At 31.3% G+C, this 23,029-nt stretch overlaps 3 protein-coding genes across 7 annotated transcripts; 2 read left to right on the top strand and 1 right to left on the bottom strand.

Annotated features, from left to right (window-relative positions):
- Positions 1-223: 223 nt before the first annotated feature.
- Positions 224-9,420, bottom strand: slpr (mitogen-activated protein kinase kinase kinase slipper). 4 transcript variants are annotated; one of them, XM_074124780.1, is made up of 11 exons: positions 8,315-9,420; positions 7,811-7,991; positions 7,454-7,602; positions 7,091-7,266; positions 6,880-6,900; positions 4,241-4,490; positions 2,897-2,974; positions 1,809-1,985; positions 1,551-1,683; positions 1,257-1,465; positions 224-453 (listed from the first exon to the last, which is right to left on the bottom strand). In XM_074124780.1, the coding sequence occupies exons 1-11, from the start codon at positions 9,102-9,104 to the stop codon at positions 365-367; spliced, it is 2,253 nt and encodes a 750-aa protein (XP_073980881.1). In that variant the 5' UTR covers positions 9,105-9,420; the 3' UTR covers positions 224-364. The 4 variants fall into 4 exon arrangements, with proteins under 4 accessions (XP_073980881.1, XP_073980880.1, XP_073980883.1 ...); XM_074124779.1 differs by having other exon boundaries at positions 2,891-2,974; XM_074124782.1 differs by lacking the exon at positions 6,880-6,900.
- A 26-nt stretch (positions 9,421-9,446) lies between these two features.
- eEF1gamma (elongation factor 1-gamma) lies at positions 9,447-17,604 on the top strand. Its single transcript, XM_074124789.1, has 9 exons — positions 9,447-9,592; positions 9,665-9,814; positions 9,950-10,013; positions 10,095-10,237; positions 15,949-16,112; positions 16,213-16,340; positions 16,623-16,955; positions 17,027-17,151; positions 17,377-17,604. The coding sequence occupies exons 1-9, from the start codon at positions 9,581-9,583 to the stop codon at positions 17,530-17,532; spliced, it is 1,275 nt and encodes a 424-aa protein (XP_073980890.1). The 5' UTR covers positions 9,447-9,580; the 3' UTR covers positions 17,533-17,604.
- Positions 17,605-19,244: 1,640 nt separating this feature from the next.
- LOC141452535 (mitochondrial 2-oxodicarboxylate carrier) lies at positions 19,245-22,823 on the top strand. Of its 2 annotated transcripts, XM_074124797.1 has the most exons (8): positions 19,245-19,385; positions 19,484-19,651; positions 19,723-19,928; positions 20,929-20,991; positions 21,070-21,222; positions 21,500-21,619; positions 21,789-21,970; positions 22,507-22,823. In XM_074124797.1, exons 2-8 carry the CDS (start codon positions 19,588-19,590, stop codon positions 22,625-22,627), a joined length of 909 nt encoding a protein of 302 aa, XP_073980898.1. In that variant the 5' UTR covers positions 19,245-19,385; positions 19,484-19,587; the 3' UTR covers positions 22,628-22,823. The 2 variants fall into 2 exon arrangements, with proteins under 2 accessions (XP_073980898.1, XP_073980899.1); XM_074124798.1 differs by lacking the exon at positions 19,245-19,385 and having other exon boundaries at positions 19,797-19,928.
- Positions 22,824-23,029: the final 206 nt, after the last annotated feature.

Consider the following 23,029-nt stretch of genomic DNA (forward strand, 5'->3'; position numbering starts at 1 on the left):
CAATTTTTTTTTTTAATTGAAAAACGAAGTTTAATATAGCAGAAATTTTCATAAAAGAAAAAGGTGATAATCACAGTACTAGATGAATCTTTTTGTCATTTCTTTTAAAAGGAATGTTACGTTTTTTGAGTTATGTTTAATAAATAAGCAATGCCAATTTACCCAAAAAGCAGATAAGAAAAAACAGTGAAGTACGTTTCAGTCTATATATAGATATTGATCATATAATGATAATAAATACATTCCTTTCCCCATAAAAAAAAAATAATAATAATAATAAATTATTAATATACAACATTAACAATTTCAAATCATAAAATACTAGTAAGAATTTTTAGAAAAATTAATATAAAATTTTGATAAGCTATTTAGGATAATTAGATTGTTGTGTATCAAAACGCACACGGTGACTGTCCCTCGCCGATTGAAAGCTAAGATCTTCATTGCTACTTTCTGTAAAATAAAAAAAAAAATAATTGAATAATTAATATTTTCGACAAAATAGAGAAAAACATAGAATTTACAGGATTTAAGTTGGATTTCGACCAATACTTTCTTGGGGTGGGATAATAAATCCGAGATTGGGGGTTTAGTTGAGGCAAAACTTATCCAATTATTCCCAATTACAGACCGACGATTTTTATGCTGTTGGCTGTGACAAGGTTTTTTTTTGTAAATCTTTAGACCATTTGGCGTCGATGTTTAAAAGGACTTGAAGATCCTTAAGAGATTTACTAGTTAAAAAGTTATAGGATTTCACTAAGTCTCAATGAAGCAAGCAAGAGAAAGAGACTACCACAAATAAAAGAGAGGAGTATTATATTTCGTCTTATTTCAATAGATATATTAGTAAGGTTAACTTATTCTATAAATATTTTTTTTTAAACGTCAATAATACAATAGCAAAAGAATTTAATAAAATATGTGAAATACATTCACTTTATGCTAAAACTGAGAAATATTACAAAGTGAAACAATTAAGTGATGCTTTCCTTTTCTTGTTCGATTAAGCAAAATCAATATTTTCTAGGGATTCAGAAAAAATAGTTGTTTAAACAGCAATTCTTCTTTGGTACTACAGATGGCTCACTCCATCAAATATATCATTATTCCCTTAGAAACCTTTTGAACCTATTTTTGGTCCAAGTAAATACCTTCATCTTCAACAGTGATATATTGCAATTCTGGTGTAACATACACCAGATGTAACCTCAAAACAAGGCGGTAAATCATTAAATTAAGCGTTGTTAGCTTACCTTGAATAAGATAAGAAGATGAATTGGATGGCCTATCATGCAAAGGTTGTGAAAGAGACGAAAGTGATGGCCTAGAATGGACGCCTCGTCCATGATAAGTATTGTGACCACCATACAGTGTTGATGAAGATGATACATCGAAGTATTCCGAACCGAGAAATGATACACCACTGCTAGATTCATCTTCTTCATCAACATCACTAACATTTCTGTGAAAAACATTTTACCAAACAGGAATTATGTTAAAAATGTTTTTTTTACAAACAAATACTTCATTTCAGTATTATATCGTACCTATGGTATTGGTCAACATTCCTAAAATCTGAACCAATTCCAATGCAAGCTAGCATTGCCGACATGTTGTACATAACCATTTTGAATGAGGACATTTTAGTCTCTCCATTCATTGAACCAATATTACTCCACTCTAAAAATTCGAAAATTTTAAAGACAGTACAATACTATCTGCTGAAAATGTGGTTAGCTATTATTTATTATTAGCTCTTTCAAAAATTAAGGATTAAATAGACTTATCAATTAATATATAAATACCTTGATGGGTCTGCTTCTCAAGATCTGGAGCAGAATGACTAAATTTAGGATTTCTTGAATCAGGAAGGCCGACAGTTGGTCGAGTACGATGATGCCAGCGTAATTTCTGACAAGTACTGGGTCCCCATGTTTTTCCTTTCATTTCACCTCCAACTTTACTTTTTAAATCATCGTCAACTGTTTAACATTTTAAAAATAATAATAATAATAACCATATTACTATTTTGAATCAATAGTTTTATAAAAATGCTGAATGGTGATGAGCAATGTCTCCAATGATTTTACACCAAAGGCTTCTGCAACTGTCAATGATAGGCGTCTGCAAAATACAAACCTCGTTAACTAAGTCAAAAATAGTGCCAGTGTAGTCTTAGGAAACATACTACTAGAAAGTTATTTAAAGAAAAAATATATACACAAGTAGAACGCACCAACATGAACATATATGCACCAAAAGAAATATAAGTGAAAACATCCATTATATTTCAACTAAAAATTCGTTTCTAAGAACAAGGAACAAATGTTTTCACAACAACCTAGGCCGATCGAAAAACCATCTACTCTATATTTAGAGAACTTTTAGAGAAAATAAAAATTAAATAGCTGGATGAAAAAGTAATTACGAAGGGGAAGAAAATACAATTATATCTAATGCAATAAGGGATGAGCAAATTGGAAACGGGGAAAACTCTCATGAAAAAAAAGAACAGACAGGGAAACAAGAAAGTAATGAAAGCAAGATTAATGAAAAAAATAAAATAAATAATAGAATTAGAAGTAACTTTAGCTCAATCACACAATAATCCTGGTTGAGGGATAGATTTTTGGAGTTAAGTCGGCAGTAAAATGCTGTACAGCTATAGAAGAAGTACAGTATCAAATTAAACAAAACGCATGGGTAGTTCTAAAAAAAAAAAAAATAGATGAATTGGATTCACGATCAGTTTTTTTATCATAATAACAAAAAGTGAGAGTTTTTCATAAAGATAAACATTAGCACATTTATTTCTATAAACATAAATTTTCTGATAAATTTTTCATAAAGAATTATTATCTTTTTCGAATGAATTAATCCAACTTACAAGTACCTCTGAAACGTGTAACACTTGGAGACAGCGGTGGACTAGTTGAGGCCGTATCTTTTACCGTTATCTTATGGCGAAAATCTAGAACAAAATTAACATTAAACCATAAATTTTACTAAAGATGAATATGCGAATGTCCAAATCGTTACAATTACATTTATTTTCTTGTTACGGATCTAAAAAAAAATAGAGATCCTCTTATGCAATAAACTGGGATCCTACTAATATCCTAATTTCTTCAACTTGAACATCACTTACATATTGTTGTGCCAGAACGACGTAACTTCACATTTTCAATTTTTGACTTATTCGACCTAGGTAATTATTTCGATGAGTTCTACTTTATTTGTATTTATCTTTTTTAAATGATATCGCATTTTCATTAATTATTTGATGGGTATTTTCAAATTACGGAAATTTGATTAAAATTATTTCTACTAGCTCCTCCTAGAACCACTACTGCTTGGGGTTAAGTCCTTCTGGTTGGACAAAACGATAAACAGGGTGTACCAGTAAGTATTGTCCATAGGCCCACTGTGTGTAGTACATCTAAAGTGGAGTTCAATGACGTATTGGCCAACTTCATATTAGTTGAGTGACGTCACTTTAATTTTTTTTCTAAAATCATTACTTTTTTTCCAATAAAAATGTTATTACTCAGAATGTTTTAGTCCGAATTCGATTCTGATGACACGGTTAGAAAGACAGATAAATATTCTAAAAATTGATACCATTTTGAAGCATAAGTTATTCTCCAAACAGCCTCAATCTTCCTCCGGAAACTGGGAAAATAAAAATAATCGAAATTTTTAAGAAAACTCATTAGGCCCGTACGTAATCATTATCCGTCCTAGGTGCTGGCACTTTTTATAAAAGTTTCCTTGTTTAATGGGCTTTCAAACGGTATATCATTTTCCAGGATTCCTTTTATCTTTATGAGAAATTACGTTTGTTTTACAAGAAAACGTATTCACGAGCACTCAACAGTGTTAGTTATCAAGTTGTTTAATTCATTGAAAACTCTTTTAGATGGACCAGTAGTCAATTTTTAATGTAGATTGTCTTAAAATAAGGAAGGCAAAGGTTACAAATTGCACTTAAAAAAAAAAATCTGATCTCTCTGAAATATTTGAGAAAATGTTAGTGACGTCACTCAAGAACAGAGGAAAATATGAAGTTGGCCAATACGTCATTGAACTCCACTTTAGATGTACTACACACAGTAGGCCTATGGACAATACTTACTGGTTCACCCTGTATATACAAATACTGACAAGCAAAGGAATTATAAATTTCATTATTTTTTTTAGCGAATCTTCTCTCACAAAGTTCAAATATAAAACTTACCAGAAGGAGAGCTTATATTTTGCCCAGGTTCTTTCTTCATAGCCCTTAGCATTGACCTCTTGAACTTTCCTCGTCTTCTATTTGGAGTTGGTGTTGCTTGTTGTAACATGAACAATTTTATATGGAGTTCTCTTTTCAGCAAATCTAATTCTTTAGCATGTAATTCTCGTTCTTTTTGGAGAAGACAGGCTGCCATTAAGTTCTGCTCTAATTTAGCACGTTTTAATTCTTCTTCACGGCATCGCAATTCCTGAATAATAGTAAATAATATTTTTTTTTTTTTTAAATGTCAATACAACCAGTGAGGATTTGCTTACTTTCAAATTATATAACACACATTTAACAAACAAAACACATTGTTTCACATAACAAATATGTGGATTTCCGGAAGGACAAATAAAATTTTTAGATGTAAAGGATACAGTAAATATTCTGTTAAAGAATATTTTCTTTAAAATTTTTCTAATTGCAAAGTTACATTTATTATGCAAACTTTTTTAGACTTTGTGTACTCCAGAAGTATTGAAATATTAGTTGGTTACCGTCAAATATGATATTTAATGTGACTAGTACAATGAATAGTACTTTTCAATTTCATAAAGTTTTAAATTTTATAAACTCTCTTTTAGTATAACTGTTCTTACCTATCAATAATAAAGCGTTTTCAAAATAAAAGTGGAAATTTCTTAACTTTCAGTTTTACGCTGAACATATTCCTCGCAGGAACTAGCGGCTAAGAAAGTGGGTACGTATTAAATAAAAAACTAAACCTTCATGCATTATCCTATGAAGATATACTCAGGGTGAGGAAAAATGAATTTTTAAGAGAATTACTTTTAGAAGTATGCCCTAGTGTACGAGGTTTATAATGACCAAATATCATAACAATGATTACTCTATGCTGCCATAACCATTCTCTTATTTGGTGAGAAAACTATCCTAATGTAAATACGGCGTGGTTTGGAACAGCACCAATCCCTGGCAAAAACAAAGCAGTGCAATTCAGTTCAAGAGGTGCTGCAATCCATGCTTTTAACTGAGTGTCTAAGGCCAATTGCGAAGAGACTAATCGAAAAGAAAACAGTACACATTTTCTTAAACAGTTCTTTGAAACGATTTCGATTACAACTGCTCAGTACTATACTTTGAAAGATATTTTAATGTTCCTTAGTACTGTTCTTTTATCGATTTTTTTTTTTTTTTTTTTAACTGTTCTGTGAAAGAATAATGTTCAACATTATTTCATCTGAATAGTCTGAAGTCAAGCTTCAGATAATAACTTACGATATCGAAAAAGAAATCTATGGTACCAAACATGGTGAGTGGGAAGGTTCGAATGTTATAATGTAAATAAATAAACCAGATACCTAAATACACTAAATGAGTGACACAACGTATCAAAACAATTCATGCCAGATTTACGATAAAAAACTTTTTACAAAAATTATTCAGCATTCTGAAAAATATTTTTTGAAATAATAATGAAAATTTGAATAAATGAAATGAACATATTTGTATAATACAAACGAAATTTTCATTTTCAAAAAAGGAAGATACAAAAATATTTCCAAAAATGAAGTTCATTCATGTAAATAATGATAACTGTAAATACTGTTTAATTGCAAGTTCTATAAAAACTACTATTACAAAATGCTAACTACTCTTCCGGCAAATATTCATCCTCATAATTATTATCTCATTAATTTTATTGAATTTTTTTATTGATAATTTTTATTTAAGTTCATTTCATTACCAACCCATCCTGAGACTACTCTTCTTACTTATGTTGATGATACTGCCGTCTTATCTACCAACCTAGATCCCAATAATAGCTCATCTGAACGAGACAATATCTCAACACACTAGATAGATATCTAGTTCTTTGGAACCTAGATAAAATTCATATGAACTAAGAATGAGAGACGAGAGAAACAGTAAAATCTACTTTTTCATTTCAAGTTATAGGAAGAGTTCATCAAGGACGAGAACATAAATAAACCTGTTTTAAAAAGTACTAAGGCTCCTAGAACATCGTGTAGAAGGCAAAAGTGTAAATAATTAAAGCAATTTTTCCAATGGCAGTGTATACAAATAAAATCAAGACATTTGGTAACAAAATGAGCACTAGTCTTAAAAAACTGTTGTATGTAAACCACCAAAAAATTGGTTGTGGAAGTTCTTAACTAGGATACAACGCGAATGTTAGGTGAACTTATAAGGAACTTATTGGTGAAGCTCAAAGAATAGTCTCAAACTCATTTTAATACTTAGAATAAGGACCTACGAAGAATAGACACATCACTTGCAAAAGAATCGAATAGAAAACCAAAATTTTCAAAGTATAATTGCTCTAAAAAATAAATTCAAAATTAGAAAATATGTGCAATTTAGCTTTATTTTCTAAATATCTGTTTTCAACATTTTCTTATATAAAAAAATTTAAAAATCTCAACATAAGAGAATTTCTAAAGTATAAGTTTTTGTACTATGTGAGGTAGACAAAGCTGATACGAATGATTCTACAATACTTAATCATAAAAACAATAATATTGAAATTAGCTAAAACCAAATAAATATAAAATCTGAATTACATTTCATCATGCAATGCTGAATCGTAAGATTCTAAAATACTGACTTACCTCTTCTTTGGACTTAAATACCTAGTCAGCGTGAAAAAGATAAAATGATTGAAACACAATGAAAACAGAAATACCTATTGGAATTATGATCATCTTAACGGATCCCATGAACAAGAATTTAACTTATTGAATTTCATAACAGTTAACCATATTTAATTAGTCATAACGGAGCTTTGTGAATCAATAAAAAAAAATAAACAGTTGTACTCACACTTTCTTTATTGCGAAGATCATGTAAAACTTCCTCAATTTCGAGTTTCCAGCCGTCTTGCATGGTATGAAAACTTTCATAAGGCGTTTGTGAAAATCCTGATTGTACAATCATGTCTAAACGTTTTAGTATATCTTCAAAAGAAGGTCTTAAATGGGAATCAGACGCCCAGCAATCTTTAAAATGTAAATTTCTTAGTCAATATTCATTCAAATCTTTTATAGAAAAAGAGAAAAAAAATGTCTAAGTTGGGTGTTTTTCAACGTTACGCTTTTTCGTGCAGTTTTTGACGATCAACCCTTATACAACTGTCCTACCGGACAGTTTTAATATGGAAAATCAAATAAATAACTTGCACTCTACCTTCCATGAGTTGTTTCCAAGGTTGTGGACATGTGCTTGGAATTGGAAGTGTCAGCTTGTTAACTGCTACTCCATAAGCGATTGAAAGAGGTTCTATATTTTTGTATGGTGTCTCTCCAGTCAATAATTCCCAAAGTACAACACCATAACTACGGACAAAAAGAAACTTATAAATATCATTAACTTTGGATTATAAACGTAAAAGTACTTAAAAGTTTGAACGATTTCCTGAATTCTCAATTCAAATGTCTTACTTTTTTACTCGTAATTTTGAAGTTAAAGAAAACTGCTACTGAACAGAAATTTTTAAGCTATACTTCTTTAAATCATAGTTAATGACCAAAATACGAAAATTACCTCCAAACATCGCTTGCTTTGGAGAAAGTTGAACTTTTAATTACTTCAGGAGCCATCCATGCGTAGGTTCCGGCTGCAGACATTCTAGTAGTGGTGTAAACTTCCCTCGCAAGGCCAAAATCAGTTATTTTCAACGTTTTAAATTGTAAATCCTCACAATCTATTGGTTCTGATATCAACACTGAAGAAAAAATAATAATTAAAAATTCTATTTAATAAAACTGGAACGAACTTTGCGTATTTGGGGTCCTCTCTTTTAACAAAATTGAAAATAGTTTATTAAAAGTAAAACGTAGACAAATGCAGTTATTTCTGTTGTATTTTAATGTTCACAAGGCCGAATCCCAAATCTTCAATATAAAGGCTCTTGGGAATTTGCCCACTTTCGTCAATTATAAAACAATTTTTTTGTACACTGAACTTACTCGGGAGCAGTTGAAAGATACTAAAGAATAACTTTAAATTTCGAACTTTTTTAAAAATAAAAAAAATAAATGTACTTACCATTGGAGGATTTTAAGTCCCGATGAATTATAGGAATTCGGGCATCATTGTGTAAATAACACATACCTCTGGAAATCTGTATAGCCCAATCAACTAAAACATCAGGTCTTATTTTCCGACCAGTTAAAACCCTATTTAAGGAACCTCCTCTGGCATATTCCATTACCAGACATAAGTTTGGTTCCTTCAAACAAACTCCTTTTAAGCCAACAATATTCTCATGGTCAAGTAAACAGAATAATTTTGCTTCCTGAAGAACATTTTCCAAAACAGTACTTGTATCTTCGCCTGGCCCCTGCCTTGCAGCCTTCACAGCAACTTCTTGATTTTGCCATATTCCTCTATAAACTTTGCCAAATCCTCCGGCACCGATAACTTCTTCTAGCTGCAACTCTTTAAAGTCTATCTCTGGTGGTTGGATTTGACTAAAAGCACTAGACAGTTCGGATTCTTCGGCTACAAAATTTGCAGGAAAAATGCCAACTCTAGATCCTATCTTTCCTGTCCACCATCCTTCATCTCCAGAAATTTTCGAATCTTTGGATAAGACTTCAACAATCTCACCTCTTCGCAATGTGAGTTCATCTTCTCCATTGCTTTGATAATCATAAGTAGCAGTACATAGCAGTAATCCAGGAAACTGACCCTCATGAGATCGATAGTTTGAACTACTTCTGAAGCTGTAACTGGATTGCGGAGAATTACTTAATAAATTATTTGTTGATCTTCCATATATGTCATCGTTATACCCTGGCCTAGAGTGGTCCATGGACGTCAATGACGGCGGCATTCGATTTTCTGGGGATGGATTTTTAATCCACCCAATTTCAAAAGGTCCTTTATGCAACGTATATCACAATGAAATATTTCACAGACCTCGGATTTGCACTTGCTCATCTGTGGAACAAAACTAGAAGTAATTCTAATATTTAATTTCATGGCCTTATATGCATCTGTTCTTTCACTAAATATTTTTAGTGTAAAATGAAAAAGAAAGTACTACTTTTGAAAACACATTTGTTTATTTATAAAACGAAACCTTAGATATAGTACATAAACCAACACAAAAACAACACCTCCATCTTGAACAACCCTAACCCATAGCCGTATATATATGTATATATATGTACCTTATTTATTTTAATTTTAGAATCAATGTAATATAAGAGGCTGTGGCAAACAAGATGTCAGTCGTCCCAGTGGGCAGTGCTACCTATCCACGTTTTTACCTTCTTCGTTCTTACTCACATTCGACCTCTGGAGAAGATGGCGTCAGGAGTGAGTGAATTTTGTTATAAAATTGCTAGATGTCCATTATAAATATATTTACGTACTAAACAATTTTTACAGACCTTATACACCATCCCTGATAATTTTCGTACTTATAAAGTATTAATAGCAGCACAATATGGGGGTGGAGGGGTAAAAGTAGCACCAGAATTTGTTTTTGGAGAAACGAATAAAACTCCCGACTTCCTTAAAAAGTTTCCTCATGGCAAAGTAAGTAGAAAACTAACTGCTTATTCTTTATTTTATCATATTGATTTAATGGATATTAAAAGAAAGTCACTTAGCCTGTTCAGAGTTGCTAAGAGCTGCTCCACATGTTTAACCTATATTCGTGCCATATTTCAGGTTCCGGCGTTTATGTCTTCTAAAGGAGAGTACATTACTGAGAGCAATGCAATTGCTTATTTCGGTAAGCTGGAAGGTTTACGAGTTGAATCGCTACTACTAATCTAAGTTATTTTAATTTAATGTTTTATTTTATTAACTTCAGTTAGCAGTAGTGAGTTACGCGGGAAAACAGATACCGACAAAGCTCATGTCATACAGTGGCTGAGTTATGCTGATACAGAAGTTCTTCCATATACTAGTGCTTTTGTTTTCCCTTACATGGGTATGATAGAGCTCAACAAACAGGTATCACAAACATTAATCATTAGCATTATCATTTGAGTTGTTTCTTTGTTAACAATAAATGTTGTCGAAGTAGATTTCGGATGGTTAAGGTATGGTACTTGATACTAAAGCTAAGGTGTCAGCTGCTTTGGTTTTACTGGTACGTAGCTCCAGCAGGTAGAATCTAACATTCCAGTCTGAAATATTACCACGGCCGATAGTCTTTATTGAAATTGCTATATTTACTCAAAATTGTGCTTATTATTTTATTTGGTTAAGCATATTTCAAGAATTCTTATCAGATTTGGGAAGGTGACATTCATATCTAGGACAAGTTATATCACTACTTACATACTTCTACTTATCTCTTGATACGTTTGATGTTAAGCTGAACTTATGTTTATTAGTGTTTAAAACTGGCCTGTCCCTTCAACAGGTTTACAAGTTTACAAGGTTGACTTTGCCTAGCAGCTCTTCCTCTTCACTTCTACATTTCACTTAAGAAGAATCCGTCGCCTAACCCGCTCCGACCATATTACAAAACGCATCCGCTGCATTGTGTATACCTCAACTATTCCTTTATTTTAATATAAGTTTATTACATATTTTATCAACGAATGATGTTAGTTAAAAAAAAAAAACATTGTTTACAATTACTAGTTCAGAACTTCTTCCGTGATTGTTTTTTTCATATATTTTATTTAGTGGAATAATGAAAATCTATTTCTTGTTATTGGGGAGAAGAAAGAATTGGTCAGTTCTAATTTTATTGATTTATTTCGAAAAGTAACTTAAGACAAATTAGTCGTTTTGAAAGTTACTGTAAATGTTTCGAGATTTACTGGTTGTACCTAATAAGTATTTATGTTACATGCATGAATTAAATTTAGAAATAGTATTTTGATCGTAACGAGTAGGTGGCTATTAAGCCAGATTCTCTATGATCCAAATTATTTTATGTCTTTGTAAAGTCTTATATATCGGTAGAGATAAAAATTATAGTGGGATTTTGTACGAGAATTAGGTGTGGTTGATGAGCTATAATTTTGCTGTGTTTGTTAAAAGTCAACTCCCTGAGGGATTGTATCTACCCCCGTAACTGGGGGTATTTGCAAAGTAATAATAACCCTGATAAGTGGCTGATTCCAAAGATATAATAAAATTGTATATCCCCACGAATTGCTATCCCGAGAAATCTTTTCAAGTCAAAAATGTAATTTGAATAAAGGCCTCCTTTTGGGCAGTATAGGAGCTGGAGCAGATCAATATTTCATTTACATTTAGACACATTTATATTGAAGGAGTTGATCCACTAAGAGAAATAAGAACAACCACTATGATGAATTCTTATTATTTTATTTTATTCTCAACAACATGGGTTAAGGCAGTCAAAAGAACACAACGCTATATGAATATAAAACAAAAACCTCTAGCTTCAATATTTTTTTACATTCAATATATCACACATATGTTTTATCATCTGTCCGTATTATTATAATTATTTAATAATTAATATGATTTTAACCAATTAACATATTCGCCCACAGCTCGTCCAACCTGACCTTGATTGGTCTCACAATCAAACAGTAATTCTTAGCAAAATTAAAATTAAAATTATGAAAATAAATAACAATAACATTAGAATCCAAAACAGAAATTAGAAAAGTACAAAACATTAAGTTTGAAAAATTAAGCAAACTTAAAACAAATAAGTTCAATAGTCTGCAATTGGCTAACTATTAGGTAACCACGGTTTCATGTTCATAGGTGAACTTTTATGGAATTTAGTAAATCCATTGGGATTGAAGCCAGAACCCCCATCGAAAACTAACTTAACTGGCTTGTGGTATTGGGAAAAAAACGAGTAGCATGCTTGCCATTTAATAACTTCATAAGCGTTAGCAGTACGCATTGGATAACTTTCATTGTCGAACTGTTTCTGCACAAGGATCGAACCATAGCCTTGTGCACTTGCATCACAGTGCAACTCAGTAAGTGCAGTGGGTGAATAAATAGCTAACAGCGGCTCTGATATTAGGAAATTCTTAAGTCGCTCAAAACAATTTGATTCTTCTTCGGACCATACGAAATTGATTTTAGATTTCAACAACTTATATAGTGGCTGGGCGACAATAGCAAAGTTATGAATAAATTTTCGGAAATAAGAAATTAATCCTAAGAAGCTATGCAATTCGCGAAAATTTTTGGGTATTGGGTAATTTGCAACTGCAGCAACATTTGCTGTGGAGGGACAAATCCCTTCATCATCCACTAAATACCCCAAGTGACAATCGGGTTTAACTGTGAGTGCTAGCTCTAAATTTGTTACGGGCTCTTTAGGTTTTTCAACATCATTATAATTTTCTTTAATAATATTTTTGACTTTACTTTGAATTTCTAATGATAATTCATTATTTATATCCAAATCAGGTTCATTAAGTTTTACGTTATTGGAAATATCAATATTTAAAATATCAGAAATACATTCACCTATCGGTTCTTCAACTAATGTTCTTTTAACATCAATACAAACATTATTACCCTGAAACTTAACCTGCAGTCCATCATATGAAAGAAAATCTCGACCTAACAAACAGATAGAATTTATAGTATTTTCCGGAACAACATAGAAAGTAATTGGAATTTTAATTGAATTAACAGATACATTTTGTTTAAGCTCTCCTAATATATTTAATTTACTTTTATTGACTTCTTCAAATTGAAATTTACGCGTATACGGACTTATAATAACATTGACAGGCAAAATATGTTCAGAAATTAGAGAAATTGGGCTACCACTGTCTAAAGTAGCGCTAATTTCTACGTCGTTTACCTCTAGCTTAATTTTTACTTCGTAGGTTGGTGCTAACGATGAGCTCTCTGCAATCCAGCCAATCTCCTTATGCGTAGTACCTTCCGTGAGCTTTCTCGATGTGGGACGTAATCTTGGACAGTCCTTTCTTTGATGTCCTTGAGATCCGCATTTGAAACAGGAATTAGGTTCTCGTTTCGGAGCCGTGCATGCTGAAGAAACATGACCCATTTTCCCGCAGTTGTAACATCGAACAACATTCGCCACACTCGTAGTACCTGCATTTTTCACTCTTCTTTCCTGCACTGACTCTGGAAATTTCTTGAATGCTAACGATTGACATTTCTCTTGATGTACTTTACTGCTTAACTTTATTTCTTCATAAATATCAATTCTTTTCTTAAATTCTGCAACCGTAGAACAGCCAAAAAGAACAACTTTGTTTCTAATGTCATCATTGATGCCGTCGATTGTATATTTAATTAATGCATCATCTTCGATACTACCCCTTCCTGCCAGTTCGCGCATGTGACAAAAGTATTCTTTAAGTGTCTCTTCTTTTTTCATTTTTCTGTTAACTAGCATCTGATGTAGAGTAGCACTATTTATCGTAGTTGGAAATTCAGCTCTTAAGACCCTCTTCAAATTAACCCAACTGTTTACATTCGGCTCACAATTAATTACTGTTTTTGCAAATCCTTTTATCGATTTCTTGGCATATATAAAAGTTTCCAAATCGTTCCATTTCAATAATTTCCTCATATCTTCAAATTCTTTAATCCACCGATTAGCGGTGTAATTGTCACTACCGGTGAAAGGACGAATAGAATCTTCTATATCTCTTAATAAAAATTTGGGATGGTAACACAACTCTGAATTACTTCTTTCTTCATCTTCTTTATTTTCTTCTTCTTTTACATCTTGCTCTTCAGTATCTTCATCTTCTTGCTCATTAACCGCTTCATTTAATATTTTTAAATTTTCTAAATTCATTAGACTTGTACAAATACGTTTGGATAGTTCGTCCGCATTTCCGTCATGGTCAATGTTAAGAATATTGCAGATTAGTGTAAGGTCACCATCAGTTAAATTTTCATGTATGAATTTAAGTTTGACCTTATATTCTTCTGAATCCAACAAAAAACTAAATCCTTCAAATTTTCTCAGTCTAGCTCTTTTCTGACGATTTCCTTCGCACTCAAAAATTAATAAATGAAGTGCTCGAATAGCGTTAATGGTAGAATTGCTAATATTTTTGTTAATTCTATTAATTTCTCCTAATGACGTCATATTTGCAAATAAATTAAACCAATGTAGTATATAACTGAGTTTTACTTACGGCCGATGAACAATCTGAATTGCTATTACTTCCTCGCAAATCAATTAGTTTATACGACAACTCTTCACTATTTTCAATGTTCAATTCGTTTCCTTTTTTTTGCAATATAACTTGATTTGCCTCTTACCAATTTGATCTGCCTCGAACCCCACACCTGAAGCTGAAGGAGTTGATCCACTAAGAGAAATAAGAACAACCACTATGATGAATTCTTATTATTTTATTTTATTCTCAACAACATGGGTTAAGGCAGTCAAAAGAACACAACGCTATATGAATATAAAACAAAAACCTCTAGCTTCAATATTTTTTTACATTCAATATATCACACATATGTTTTATCATCTGTCCGTATTATTATAATTATTTAATAATTAATATGATTTTAACCAATTAACATATTCGCCCACAATATATATATTTGCCAATTAAAAAGAAAATCATATCATTCGAAATCTTATTTTTTCTATCCTAAGTATTGAGAATGGTGTTAACACTAAAACTATGTTAAAATCAGAATGTTCCATGTAGATTTTGTAGGGACTATAGTTAATAGTTGTAGTAGTTGACCATATATACATATCGCAAATTGCCCCTCTGTAATGTGTCGAAATAGAACCTGTGTTTAATCTTTACATTCAAAACATTTTATTTTTTATTTAAATTGACTTCCCTTACAAGTTAATAAAACACAGAACGTCTTTCTTTGTATTAAGACTTTGTATTAAATTTTATTTTTTATTTTTTTAAGGGTGCTCAACATCTAAGGTCCTTCGCAAAATTTTATTTATTAATTTTTATTTTTAAAGGAGTTACCCCAGTTAATTTATTAATGTATTATCAGAAAGCTGCTATCTTAAGCGAGTAGTGATACTTTCAAAATTTATAAGTAGTAACTAGAATTATGATCTTTAATGAAATCTTCTACACTTCTTTTCTTAAAACTTATACTTTACTTTAAAACTGCTCTTTTCTTATGTAATAATCATCAAAATAATTAATTGTAAGTAAAATTCAGAGTTGAAGTTAATTATTAATAGGAGTTGTAATTGCAGTCGGAAAACACCTAGATCTGAATTGAATTTCTACCACTCACTTTGTAGTGCTTGGTGAGAAAAGTATTGAGACCATGCCAAATTTTCTATTTCGAATTCTCTCCGGAAATATTCGCACCGAGATCCTGAGAATTAAAAAAAAAAAGTTTAGAAATAGTCGGGTGGTGAGAAATACTACTCAATAATTAAAAAAACTCAGGATGCTCATAAGTTCATTAGCAGACAGGACAAATGACACTCCAACCTTACATTTAACAATGTACAGACTCTCTAAAGTACTTTTTACATTGTGTACAAATTATATGAATATCGTTACGAAGAATTAATTGTTTTAAAAGTCAGATTTTCACATCTATCACTTTATATATTTTTTATGAATAATTTTTAATTAAATAAAAATGAATAGTGGACGGTCTTTGACTGCAATAAATGGATCTACTTCATTTAAATTTCCTTCATCCTGTTCTGATTATATTTTTAATTAATTTTTCTTTTCAAATGTTATATTTGTTCTTTTTCTTTCCAGGCTGTTGCAAATGCGAAAAATGAGTTAAAAAACGTGTTTCAACAATTGAATCAATATCTACTGACTAGAACTTACCTAGTGGGAGAAGAAATAACATTGGCTGATATTGTGCTTGCCTGTACTCTACTTAATGCTTATAAATATGTTTTGGATCCAAACTTTAGGTAATAAGATATAAGAAATTAAGATATCAAATTTGGATTACAATTTTTGCTCATTAATTGAGGTTCTTTACTAATGGAATGTGCTTCAATTTATGAAAAGGAAGCCCTATCAAAATGTAAATAGATGGTTTTCAACTATTACAAATCAACCAAAAGTCAAGAATGTAATTGGTACTGTTAAACTTTGTGAAAAAGAACCTGAAGTACCCAAAAGTTCTGAATCTGGTGGTATGTATTAAATTTTAATTAAATTGATTTAGTCAACATTATCGATGCCCTAAATGTTTAGAGTATTTAGATTAGAACGTTTAAATAAATTTACATCTGAGTAGGTTGCTCAATCCACAAAGTTTGTTCTCTTGTTCTTTATCAGGTTATATTACTTTCAAGATCCAGTTCGTTTTCTCAAGTTGCCCCTTATTCTTTTGCATTTATAACTTTTAAGAACTCAATTCAGTATTATTATTTTATTTAATTTTTTTTTACACATAACATTTTCGTGGTTCTCAGGGAAAAAAGAAGGAAAAAAGAAAGGCGGAAGTGGCGATCAGAAGGAACTTCCACCGAAACAAGAACAACCAAAACCGGCTCAACCAGAAGAACTGGATGAGACGGAATTAGCACTGGCTGCAGAACCGAAATCTAAGGATCCATTTAGTGCCCTTCCTCCAGGTTCATTTAATATGGACGACTTCAAAAGGGCTTATTCAAATCAAGATACAGATAAATCAATTCCATATTTTTGGGAGAAATTCGATAAGGACAATTATTCTATTTGGTTAGGCGAATATAAATACAACGATGAATTGAAAAAAGTCTTCATGAGCTGCAACCTTATTACCGGTAAGTGCTAAATTTTGTTGAGATTGATTTTAATTTCTTCTTTAAAATCTTAACGAGATATATTTTTCTAGGTATGTTCCAGAGGTTAGATAAAATGAGAAAACACGCGTTTGCTTCAGTTTGTCTCTTTGGAAAAGACGATGATAGTACCATTTCTGGTATTTGGATTTGGAGAGGCCACAATCTAGCATTCGAGGTATACTAATCACTAGGCAGACTATTAACCATTCATACCACTGAATAGCTAATCGACTGACAAATATGATCTAATAAAACTTTTTATGATTGAACATTAAATCATTTGATTTTAGAAGTAGATAAAAGTTTTTATTGTAATATTATTAACCGAATAGTATTCAAAGTAATCCCATCTTATTGTACTATTCTAATCATTCATAATTATTATAATTATTTTTTTTAGTTGAGTCCAGACTTGCAGGTAGATTATGAGTCTTATACCTGGTCCAAATTAAACTCAGATGATGCCAGTCACAAGAAAATGATAAACGAATATCTTGATTGGACCTGTAAAGATAAAGCCGGCCGTTCATTTACTCAAGGAAAAATTTTTAAATAAATACGCAAATAAAAAGATGCCAAAATGCGTTTTTTGTGAAATATTTAAATATATTGTGTTAACATTTCCTAAGTTGATGGTAATTTATTTACCTTTGCAGCACTTTAATTTTATCTTCCCTTTTATAAGAAGGCAGTGAATCCTCTTTTTAACTTATAAACAATAATTCTTTTTTCTTTTAATTAGTTTGATCAATCTTTAATGAAAAGTACAGTTAAAATGTCATACTAATTGCAATAAAGGAAACAGAGAAATAATGTGACGGACATTTGGTTTTTAAAGTTTTTTTTATTGATGGTTCTTTCAATAAAATTGATATGCCCCCTCACCCTTGAATGAATTAACTACGTCTGACTTAATAGTGTGGGCAGAACCGTCTAAATTCGACTTTTTAATGACCATCCTTCTTTTCTCGGCATCGCAATTATATAGCAACTAGCTCTGGCTGAAGATATGTGGCCAGTTTTTCTATGTTTACCGAGATATATCATGGATTAGTGGGCATAAACCCCAGGTTTTTCATCCTTACTGCCTTGAGACTGCCGAGAGCCTATCAAAGAAATAAGCCTAAAGTAATTACCCGGTCAATCAGTAAACAGTTTTTCCGGAAAAAATGTAACAAATTAACTTCAGCTACTTTAGTTTATAGAGAATGCTAAGAAGAATAATGTTACAAGTAATTACAATACTTTGCTGATGTTAACTGAAGGTAATTACTTATAAATACATTGTATTAAAGGTGAGTGTTTATTCCAAATAATATTTTGATTTTTAAATGCTAAAAATTTTCATTAGAGTTTATTTAAGTTGTATATTGTTTAATTATTATTTGGGGTCGATGAGTTGTCCAATAAACGTGCAAAAGTACATTTCTATGCTATCTAGCGACGATTTGTGGAACTACAATCTTTTAGTAGTACATGCAAGCGTCGCTAGATGGCAAAGTAATCACTTTCACTGAATAAAATAATTCAATTCTCCCCTTTCACTTTCTTTAGTTTTGTAGATCTTCAAGTTCAAACCATCGTAAATCAATAACTTCTGTGTGTAATTGTTACAATTTTATTTTCTTAGTTCCAGTTTTCGAAGACCGGCAGTATTCAAGTTGATTAGTAAGCTTAAAGATAGTTTAATTCGTCAAACTTCATTATTGCAGTCTCTAAAAAATGCAGAATCTATTAGTATAATTTTTATTTTTTGAAATACGTTACCGTATAATTAATTCGAAGTATATTAAAGTACTATGAAGTAAGAACTATAATTTTGTCTACATTTTGTTGTTTAATAGCCAACCGAAATGTACCTATCCTCAAATCATTCCACATTCCCTACTTACAATTGCAGAATGATAGAATTTGCAGGTGGGATCTCTTCTGGTTACCATGACAATGTACTTCGTGGAACTAGAGTTGATAAGAGTTTATTTCTGTTAAATCTTGGAACTTATGCCCCTCCAAGCATCAGTTTTTTAAGCTTGCCAGGTTTTTTATTCTGATGTGGATTGTGATAATAAGTCAGTGGCTCCTAAATGATTGCCTCTAGTCTTTTAAAAATTGTATTTCAGTTTAACATCCAAGTAACTTCAGTATTAATTATTTTCATTTCAATTTGCCTTAATTTTTTGGGCGGAATCACTTTTTTTAAAAACAGGCATTTGAATCAGCTCGGTTTCCCATTGGATTCGTTCCAGTGGACCGAGTCCGCTCAATTAGCCCATCACTAACTCTAAAGATGTTTGTTCTTACGTCAGATAAGGTTACGTGGATTCGGAGATGTCCATTCTTCAGTTTAAATAAATACAATTTGCATATGTCTTTGTGCTGAGAGGAGGAAAATGACGATGCCAAATTTAAGTAAATATTTAAAATTCTTTACTGACTTATCCATTTATCAGATGATGATATAATATTGTAGTTAGGCAACACCATGACTGTATTTTTTCTATTTATAGAACTAAAACGAAACAACCTTTTGAAATAATATATCACAATTATCAGTAAGAACAGACAAGATGTACGACTTTCTTTTTTAAAAAGTAACTAACTTATTAACAAAATGAGTGATGTGAAAAAGTTTTTTAAGGATGCTGCTATACAAGTGGGATCCGGCGGATCTGCAGGTAAACAGTATTGCTTGATTAGTTGGTTAAATATAAGCAACGATATGATTATTACATTGTTAACATTATAGGTTTCGTAGAAGTATGTATAATGCATCCGTTAGATGTTGTTAAAACTAGATTACAACTTCAGGCTCATTTCCAGGCTAGTAGTCCTAATCATTATACTGGAATTGTTGATTGTTTAAGTAAAATGCGCCAACATGAAGGCATTTTTGCTTTCTGGAAAGGAATTCTTCCACCTATCCTTGCAGAAACACCGAAGCGAGCAGTAAAAGTAAGTTAAAACTTTCGTGGCACAAAAAAATATTAAAATGCAGCTTACTGTATGATTTATCTAGTGATTGAGGTTCCTTGAGTTGATTTTTCTCTCAAAGATACCAAAATTTAGGTAATTTCTGTTTTTTAAATGATAGTGAAAAGGCCTAGTTTTGTTAGTACATATCAGGGTTTTTTTCAAATAATTGGTCAGCAAAAGAAAGGTGTCAATAGAAACAAAGAGTAAGTATTAGATACAATTTCCGTTTCAACACTCAATATGGACATGAGCCTTAGCCCTCACGAAAAGATGTAAATGTTATTTTTTAAGTGTTGGAAATAAAGCACTTCCAAGAGTAGAGAATTAAAAAAGAAGGAACTGTCTTAGGAACGCCACCTATTGCGGAAATTTTGGATTTGTACTAGTAGCGCACCGAATTATGCGAATGCAACCACGGTGGTTTGGACGTTAATGAAGAGATGAGACACCAGAAATGAACATTCGAAACGTTTGGAAAAGAGAAGAATGGCCTGTTGGACAGTTGTTGAATCTGTGAGAGAAATGTCGGTATCAACCAAGCCAAGTCTTCATAAACCCTTCTTGACACTACAGGATAAAAGAGGAAGGGGATAGATTAGAAATATTTACGAATACTTATTTGAGGCGGAACTATTTTATTAAAAAGAGATTATATTCAAAACAAAGCATTGTAACAAGTTTTAAATATTAAGATTTTATAGATTAATAGTAGCGAGGATGGTAATAGCCTATAATAAAACATGACTCCTCATTTTTCCCCATGATTCCAATAATTTATTATCATCTTAATCTATATTGTAACTGAGAACCAATCCGCACAGAAACGCCCTAGAAAACGATTTATTTAGCGAAAAACTTGTTATCTTTATTGACTGAATTGTTGCTCTCATTATTTCACTAAATTTAATTGCTAAAGTTATCTTTACCCACAAGAAGGTAACAAAAAAGTAGGTATATTCTTTTCTTTCTTTTTTTTCAGTTCGTGTCTTTTGAGCAGTACAAGAGATTCTTTCTATTTGGATCTCCCACCCCTACTCCACTGGTATAGTGATGCATATATTTTTTTTTAACTTCTAGATTAATTTGTTGAAAATTTTTTACATTATTTGCGAATTTTCAGACATTCTCCTTAGCCGGCGTTTTTGCTGGTCTGACGGAAGCCTTTTTTGTTAATCCTTTTGAAGTTGTCAAAATTTCGATGCAAGCAGATAAAACTCACATGAGAGAATTACCAAGCACTTGGGTTACAACCAAAAAAATTATAAGTAATGAGGTAATATTTGAATTTTATTTATTTTTATAAATAAACCAACCAACCAACGCGAATTAAGTTTTAATAGTCTCTTTAGATTGGACAAGTGAATCAAAATATGTTTTCTCAATGTCAGTTTCTTGATCCATTTGAGCACTGCTCTGAATTGTAGTTGTTAATCAAAATTTCTAAGAACTAGTTGACTAGTACTAAATGACTTTTCCAGGCCACTTGTAACAGTAAAATAACAGAAACTTGGCTATTAGCCAGGAGAGATTGTAAATGTGAATTTTTTCAGGGTTTTGGATTCAGAGGTTTATACAAAGGCATCTCAGCTACTGTTGCTCGGAATATGGTCTTTAATGGCATTTATTTCGGATTTTATCATTCTCTGAAAGGAAAACTTTCACATGTAAAGGTATTGTTTTTTTTAAATAAATTTTTTGTTAAAATCGTGCCATTATTTATTGGGCTTTTTAAAAGGCAGAAACTTATTTTATTATTAATTAATATTTATTATTAATATATAATAAGGTATAAATATCCTTTGGAGACGCATTAAGTTATTTATAGTTATTTTATCACAGGATCCTACAGTCGAGACCCTAGGAAAATTAGCACTTGGCTTTACTTCAGGTGTCCTGGGATCTTGCTTTAATATTCCTTTTGATGTTGCGAAAAGCAGGATACAGGGCCCTCAACCAGTCAAAGGGGTCATCAAATACCGAACGACTGCTTCCACAATTATGATCGTCTACAGGGAAGAAGGGTAAAAATAATTGTATTTGATACATAAGACCTTTTTTTGAATTAGATAATAATAATTTAATTATTCAATAATTTATACTGAATTTTTCTTTGGGTTGATTATTTAGTTGAACAGTATAATGCATACTAAGTTAAGAATAAATTAATCTAGTCCTTTCGATTCAATAGTTCTGATCAGTGGTGATCTATTGGAACTCTTAATGAATGCTTCCATGTGAAAATAATGACTTAATGTTTGAAAGGCATAGAAAGCCTAACTCAAATTATTCTGTTTTTTTAAAATTAATAAGTCAGAAATACTATTCGATGTTTTTCGCCTTGTATCATGTAGAAATTTGTAGAATTATAAATGCTGGATTGCAAGAAGTTGTCTCACCGTGGATTTTGAATATTTTAATCTTTCAGTCATAGTGTGAGATACTTACTTTGAATAATTTGATTTTATCACACATTTATTTAAAATACATTTTTTAAAAGAGCAAAGATTAAGCCTGGATCTTAACTTCCAAAACCTTACATTCTTTATTCAATTTTTAGATGGCGTGCACTTTATAAAGGACTGCTACCTAAAGTAATGCGATTGGGACCAGGTGGAGCTATTATGCTTGTCGTCTATGAACATGTACATTCTTTCTTAACTCAGACATTTAATGACTAATATATTCCATTTTGTAATTTGATAAATATATGTATATTTGTATTTTGTTACTGATAGCAATATTAAATGATATTAACTGCTTTAGCTAAAAGTTAAGTTATTTTTTTTTCACATTTTGTATAGATTATTATAGTTTTATAAAAACTATTTAATTCTGTAAAGGGTAAAAAAATTAAAGGAAATTATATTCTCTCGACTATGTCTTTTTTGGTAGGTAATTGTTTATAATTCAAAGATGTACATTTATCCCACAAATTTATATAGTCCAACCTTTATTGGAAACTATAAATATGAATACATTTAAAGGAAATATCCAGCCACAAGTGATACGAAATGAAGAGGTCAGAAGTGAGAGTGATTCATTAACCAATGTAGGATAGATGTAATGAATGTAATGGCAAG

Source organism: Rhodnius prolixus, unplaced genomic scaffold, assembly GCF_049639745.1.
Source record: "Rhodnius prolixus isolate KJV_2025 unplaced genomic scaffold, Rpr scaffold_3, whole genome shotgun sequence".
In the NCBI taxonomy this organism is placed as follows: domain Eukaryota; kingdom Metazoa; phylum Arthropoda; class Insecta; order Hemiptera; family Reduviidae; genus Rhodnius; species Rhodnius prolixus.

Coding starts and splice junctions, on each gene's coding strand:
- slpr (XM_074124779.1), bottom strand. CDS start 9,104: ATGCCGCCGTCATTGACGTCCATGGACCACTCTAGGCCAGGGTATAAC. Junction 7,992..8,314: donor GGACTTAAAATCCTCCAATG/GTAAGTACATTT, acceptor TTTTTTCTTCAG/TGTTGATATCAGAACCAATA. Junction 6,901..7,090: donor ATCTTCGCAATAAAGAAAGT/GTGAGTACAACT, acceptor CACGCTGACTAG/GTATTTAAGTCCAAAGAAGA.
- eEF1gamma (XM_074124789.1), top strand. Junction 9,815..9,949: donor AAAAGTTTCCTCATGGCAAA/GTAAGTAGAAAA, acceptor GCCATATTTCAG/GTTCCGGCGTTTATGTCTTC. Junction 16,113..16,212: donor GTTTTGGATCCAAACTTTAG/GTAATAAGATAT, acceptor ATTTATGAAAAG/GAAGCCCTATCAAAATGTAA.
- LOC141452535 (XM_074124797.1), top strand. CDS start 19,588: ATGAGTGATGTGAAAAAGTTTTTTAAGGATGCTGCTATACAAGTGGGA. Junction 19,652..19,722: donor GGGATCCGGCGGATCTGCAG/GTAAACAGTATT, acceptor TTAACATTATAG/GTTTCGTAGAAGTATGTATA. Junction 21,620..21,788: donor GAAAACTTTCACATGTAAAG/GTATTGTTTTTT, acceptor ATTTTATCACAG/GATCCTACAGTCGAGACCCT.